At 32.2% G+C, this 6,326-nt stretch overlaps 2 protein-coding genes across 2 annotated transcripts; both read left to right on the forward strand.

The window, feature by feature from the left end:
* Positions 1 to 547: 547 nt before the first annotated feature.
* On the forward strand, positions 548 to 2,578 carry Spt-I (serine palmitoyltransferase subunit I). Its single transcript, XM_033475689.2, has 2 exons — positions 548 to 1,806; positions 1,888 to 2,578. The coding sequence occupies exons 1-2, from the start codon at positions 906 to 908 to the stop codon at positions 2,409 to 2,411; spliced, it is 1,425 nt and encodes a 474-aa protein (XP_033331580.2). The 5' UTR covers positions 548 to 905; the 3' UTR covers positions 2,412 to 2,578.
* A 144-nt stretch (positions 2,579 to 2,722) lies between these two features.
* On the forward strand, positions 2,723 to 6,038 carry RpLP0 (ribosomal protein LP0). The gene is made up of 5 exons (XM_033475889.2): positions 2,723 to 2,813; positions 3,958 to 4,045; positions 4,123 to 4,533; positions 4,638 to 4,982; positions 5,745 to 6,038. The coding sequence occupies exons 2-5, from the start codon at positions 3,992 to 3,994 to the stop codon at positions 5,886 to 5,888; spliced, it is 954 nt and encodes a 317-aa protein (XP_033331780.2). The 5' UTR covers positions 2,723 to 2,813; positions 3,958 to 3,991; the 3' UTR covers positions 5,889 to 6,038.
* Positions 6,039 to 6,326: the final 288 nt, after the last annotated feature.

Consider the following 6,326-nt stretch of genomic DNA (forward strand, 5'->3'; position numbering starts at 1 on the left):
GAATCCTTTACTGCACATGCGCCTACATTCGAGCGCATTGCATTCAAAATGAAATTGTACTGTATCGTATCAATATCGGTTATAAATTTATAGTAATCTGATTACGAGACGAGAAAAGTTCTCTCTTCTATTTAATAGATCAATAAACTTGACTATACTTTATATAATTAAATAGACTCGAATTGATTCTTTCAAATATTTCTAAAAATTTCAATTTAATATCTAGGTTTAAAATGAAATTTAGTATAATGCGAAGTCCAAATAAATTTAACCCTTTTAGTGCCGAACGAAAAACGGGTGTCTATGCGAATTTGACGAATTTACTATGGTTTAGGAAAAAGCCCGTAAAAGCCTAACTAAGAATAATATTTAAGAAATTCAAAACGCAGCGTATAGGGGAAGAATGGGAAAGTAATGTAATGACGATTGTATATCGTCGTTCGGCACTAAAAGGGTTAAGAATTAAACATAAGAAAATATGTATTTTAAAAGTTTGAGAATTTCGCACTCATCTACACATACATTTCATGTACAGGTGCTGCCATCTGGCCCTGCGGTGAAAAAAGGTGACTGCAGTAACTAGGCTGAACTACATAGGCTAAACTGAGTTTATCTAGTATTTCCTTCAGTAGTACATATTCGATATCATGAGGTTCAAGGTTTCGTAGTACCTTGTGATGTTTCTTTTCTTTTGATTAATATTACTAATCCATGTAATTTAAACAGATAAAATGTCTTCTTAACATCGTAAATTTTATGTGAACGCATCGCACAAGTTATACATATATAAGTATTAGTGTAATATTGTCGAAGCAAAAGGTGTATAATAATATATGAAGTGATTGATTTTATTAATCTACGAAAAACTAGAAACAGGGTACAAAGAATATCATATAAACGAAACAATGAGCACAAAATTTATATTTATCGAATCGAGGGACATTTTAAGTACGATACCTCAGTATCATACACTGATAGGAGCATTCCTGATATTTTGGTTTATTTGGTTTATTGCTAAGAGACGGTACAACAGACATGAAAGAATGCCAACAGAAGAGGAAGTTCAGAAGAAACTCGCAGAGTGGAATCCTGAACCGCTTATAACCAATCCACAAACATCTCATCCGTCTTTAAATCCAAGATGCGTAACATCAAGAGTTGGCAAAAGAATAGTAGTCAATGGCAAAGATTGTTTAAATCTAGGAACACATAATTATTTGGGTTTTATAGAAAACAAGGATATAGAAAAAGCAGCTACGGCAGCGGTAAGAAAATATGGAGTTGGTTCCTGCGGTCCACGTGGATTTTATGGCACTGTAGATGTGCACCTTGAATTAGAAGAACGTTTAGCAAATTACACGGACACAGAAGAAGCTGTAGTATATTCATATGGATTTAGTACAATAGCGTCTGCAATAGCAGCATATTGTAAGCGTAGAGATCTTATATTTGCAGATGAGAACATAAATTTTGCCATACAAAAAGGACTAGATGCATCTAGAGTCGATGTTAAATATTTTAAACACAATGATGCCAATGATCTTCATGATTTATTAAAAAAACAAGCAAAACTTGATGAGCAAAATCCTATAAAAGCAAGCAAGGTGAAACGCTTTTTAATAATAGAAGGTATTTATGCAAACACAGGAAAAATTTGCCCATTACCAGATTTATTGGCACTTTGTAAGAAATACAAATTACGAATATTTATTGATGAGTCGGTATCATTTGGTACCCTTGGTGCACATGGGAAAGGTGTAACAGAATATTTTAATATTCCCATAAGTGAAATTGATATGATTATGGGTGAGTATCCCCAAATGTACATACATTGTATGTACACATATCTTCATGTATTCTTATTTAAATTGTTTATATAAATTTTAGGATCTTTAGAGTTGGCAATAGGATCCATTGGTGGATTTTGTGTTGGTACATCATTTGTTATTGAACATCAACGCTTATCTGGACTTGGATATTGTTTTTCAGCATCTCTACCACCACTTTTAACATCTGCTGCTATTACTTCTCTCGACATTATGAAAAATAATCCACAAATGTTTGAGTTGCTAAAAGAAAATTGTATAACCATGAATAATGGACTTCAGGAAATTCAATGGTTAGAGTGTACAAGCTTTCCAGGCTCGCCAGTAAAACACATCTATTTGAAACAACGATTAAGTCATATCACAGAAGAGGCGTTACTCTCTGCGATCTCTAAGAGATGTATTGAAAATAATTTAGCTATCATAATGCCTGTGTACTTGCAAATAGAAAAAAAATTACCCAGACCTAGTCTGAAAATTTGTATTTCTACACTTCTAAATAAAAATGATATCGATTTTGCACTCAATGTATTAAAAAAATGTACTGAGGAAGTTTTGTCTTCCACAAGTTGCACAAATGCATAAAATCTCTCACCGATTGTACAAGCAATGAATTTTTTTCTATTTTACAAATATTTTATTTCTTATTTCATATCATGCTGTTTTCACACAATTACAATGTATTCTATAATGTACTAATAGTTTATGTATAAATTAAATATGAAAACAAATAAATACAAAGTACAAATCAAGATATATATATAGAATTATAATTTATTTCTTATAATAATTGTTTATAATTTTGTTATAATCTATATTTAATTTGAAAACATTAATTAAGTGGATGAAATTTACAATACATGAATTATTTTTTGAAATTCAGAAAATTTCGCGGTTTGATGACGTATTTCCTGTAACATGGCCGTTAGAGTCATGAAGAAGACGACTTCCTCTTTCTTCTTCATTATACCCACAAAGGTTGCCACGGTAAGTAAAATTGATTCCAACATTTTTCCCAAATACCCGGTAGAAACTCATGTTTTATATTCGATAACCACTTAACAATATTAACTATATCTCAATATATAAATACAAGAGAAAAATCACGAAATATTCTTGGTATTTCTTTTATAAAACTTAAAATAAACCATTCATAAGGTTAGCTTGCCATGTGATCATCACATATCTTATAACATATGTATTGGGTTGGCAACTAAGTAATTGCCGATTTGTTCAATGAAATAAAAAATTTTTTTTACTTGGAACGAAGTTTAATCTCTAATGTATTTTCCATTTTGTTCGATGACCTTTTGCCACCTCTCTGACAACTTGAAAATTCCACGCTCGTAGAAAGTCTGATCCTTTTCGACCAAAAACTGAGTTAAGTGAGATTTTACAGCGTCATCATCATTAAAAGTTTTACCACGAAGAGAGTTGTCCAGGGATCGAAATAAGTGGTAATCCGATGGCGCGAGATCGGGGCTATATGGTGGGTGTAACATCAATTCCCAACCAATATCCATCAATTTTTGCTGAGTGGACAAAGACGTGCGCGGCCTAGCATTGTCCTGCTGGAAAATGACACCTTTACGATCGACCAATTCTGGTCGCTTTTCCTTGACCGCTGCATCCAATTTGTCCATTCACGGATAATAAAAAATAACAATAATAATAATAATAATAATTTTATAATACAACATTTACGGATATCATAAAAATGGGAGTGAGAGACATCTATAACTGAAATCGGCAATTACTTAGTTGCCAACCTAATATTTAACATATGTTGTATACAGCTCAATTAATTTTTATTTATGCTTTAAAAATTATCGATGCATTTATGAGAAAGAAAAATTGCAAAATTTATAATTTATAAATTGTATGAAAATTGTTGAATTCCGTAATATATTGATTGTGTGTTCGAACGAAGAACATAACAAGTACATTACATGATGATAAAATTACAGGTCTGATAAACCGAAAGCCACACAGAAGCTAGAAATAGCTGGACCCATCTGTGTGCGGTTTAAAAGATTAGAAATCGCATGTGTGCAGTCTGATAACATTTTACGTATGATTATTGTGTCGATTGTATTGAAGTATGTGCTAACAAATTTTTTCCTTTTTTTAGTTCTTAAATTCTTCGGTATCTCTACACACACAAGATGGGTAGGGAGGACAAGGCAACATGGAAGTCAAACTACTTCACCAAGCTTGTTGTAAGTATTTTATACTTGAAAAATATCCTTGTTTTGTTACATTATTGTTTTATAACAATTACATTCTTCTTTTATAGCAACTTTTGGATGACTACCCTAAATGTTTCATTGTGGGTGCTGATAATGTTGGCTCTAAACAAATGCAACAAATTCGTATGTCTCTTCGTGGGAATGCTGTCGTATTAATGGGAAAAAATACAATGATGAGAAAGGCTATACGTGGCCACATTGAACGTAATGCAGCATTAGAAAAACTCCTGTCACATATTCGTGGCAATGTTGGCTTCGTTTTCACTCGTGGGGACTTAATTGAAGTAAGAGACAAACTTTTGGAAAATAAGGTCAGAGCCCCGGCTAGAGCAGGTGCTATTGCACCACTAAGCGTTATTATCCCTGCTCAAAACACTGGACTTGGACCTGAAAAAACATCATTCTTCCAAGCTTTGAGCATCCCGACTAAAATTTCCAAGGGTACCATTGAAATTGTGGTATGTATAGAATATACTTCAACCATGCAATCGTATATTTACATGAATTAATTTGATACTATTATTGTCATATCTAAAACATATTTCATTATTTTTTTTATTAGAATGATGTACACATTTTGAAACCAGGTGACAAAGTAGGAGCATCAGAAGCTACTCTTCTGAACATGTTGAACATCTCTCCTTTCTCATATGGTTTAATTGTGGAACAAGTTTATGATTCTGGTACCATTTTTGCTCCCGAAATTCTGGACATCAAACCAGAAGATCTTCGCGAGAAATTCATGAGTGGAGTTGCAAATTTGGCAGCAGTATGTTTAGCTATTGGCTATCCTACAGTAGCAAGTGCTCCACACAGCATCATCAATGGATTCAAGAATCTGTTAGCTATTGCTGCTGTAACTGAAATTGAATTTGCTCAAGCTGCTACAATCAAGGAGTACATCAAAGTACGTTTATATTTATTGTTCAACAATCGCGTAATTCTATTACAAATAAAATTTTATTTCAAAGGAGGCTTCTTAAAAGAACCACCAGTTTTCAAAATTTCAAGGTGACTTTTATATCTTTTTGATGGAATTATGTTTTCATTTAGCCAGGTTTCTCTACGCCATTCCGAGACGAATTTTTTTATCTATCATTTGCTGATCTTCCAAGGTCATTTATGATTCTTCAAATTCTTCCTTAGCTGAATAGTTGCAAGATTTTCCTCGTATATGTAGCTAAGATTACGTTTGCATATAAGTAAACAGTACTATCTTGTAGTCATTCAACAAAGATAGAATTTAAAGAATCATAAATAATCTTGGAAGGCCAACATTATAGACCAATGAATTCGTCTTTTTAAATGAAAATATAAATAATATCAAGAAAAATATATAGCTGCATTTAAAAAAAACAAGATTATTGAGATTTAATAATCTTGAGGTTTCAAAAACACTTACAACTAGACAGGTATTTTGCAATAAGGAGTAGTTGAGAAAATAATTGCGTGATTATATTAAAATACATATGTATGTCATCCTGTACAACGTGATTATAACAATTAGCGTCTTAAATTTCTGTGCACGGTGTCAGAGCTAGAAATAGCAGAACCCGCTGACACTTCAGAAATTTATGTTGATAAAATCTATAGTCTGATATCTGGCATAAAAATTATAAATAATGCAAGTTATTTTTACACGTGTAAAATAACAATAATATTTTTGTAGGATCCAAGCAAATTCGCTTCGGCTGCGGTTACTACCGCACCAGTTGCTGCTGCCGCGGAAGCACCAGCCGCTGAAAAGAAGGAAGAAAAGAAAGAAGATTCAGAATCCGAAGATGAAGACATGGGATTCGCTTTGTTTGATTAAAAAATTACTTGTATTTATACATATATATACAAGAGTCAATATGATAACACATGATCATAATCAAGTCATGTTTTTATAAACTGGATCTTAAAAAAACATGGAACTACTACTGCTACTACTACTACTTGTAATAAAACAATTTTTATAATATCTGTGGTAAACAAATTTAATCCTCCTCAGGTGTCTTGTCCTATTGCACAATTTTCCACTTCAATGATTTAATGTTGTGTCATAATATGTAGTGAGTTGCTATTTCACAGATAATTTATACAGATTAGATAAACTTCTACAATTTAATCTGATAAGTCAATCAATGCCACAAAAATGTACAAAATTTAGATTTTTTAAGTCGATAATAACACATGAACATTGCTTACATTTGTTATTAAATTGATAAAATAGAAATACTCTCAGTGAAATCGGAAGTTCAAAAAGGAA

Source organism: Megalopta genalis, chromosome 2, assembly GCF_051020955.1.
Source record: "Megalopta genalis isolate 19385.01 chromosome 2, iyMegGena1_principal, whole genome shotgun sequence".
Taxonomy (NCBI): domain Eukaryota; kingdom Metazoa; phylum Arthropoda; class Insecta; order Hymenoptera; family Halictidae; genus Megalopta; species Megalopta genalis.

Coding starts and splice junctions, on each gene's coding strand:
- Spt-I (XM_033475689.2), top strand. CDS start 906: ATGAGCACAAAATTTATATTTATCGAATCGAGGGACATTTTAAGTACG. Junction 1,807..1,887: donor TGAAATTGATATGATTATGG/GTGAGTATCCCC, acceptor TATAAATTTTAG/GATCTTTAGAGTTGGCAATA.
- RpLP0 (XM_033475889.2), top strand. CDS start 3,992: ATGGGTAGGGAGGACAAGGCAACATGGAAGTCAAACTACTTCACCAAG. Junction 4,046..4,122: donor ACTACTTCACCAAGCTTGTT/GTAAGTATTTTA, acceptor CTTCTTTTATAG/CAACTTTTGGATGACTACCC. Junction 4,983..5,744: donor CAATCAAGGAGTACATCAAA/GTACGTTTATAT, acceptor ATATTTTTGTAG/GATCCAAGCAAATTCGCTTC.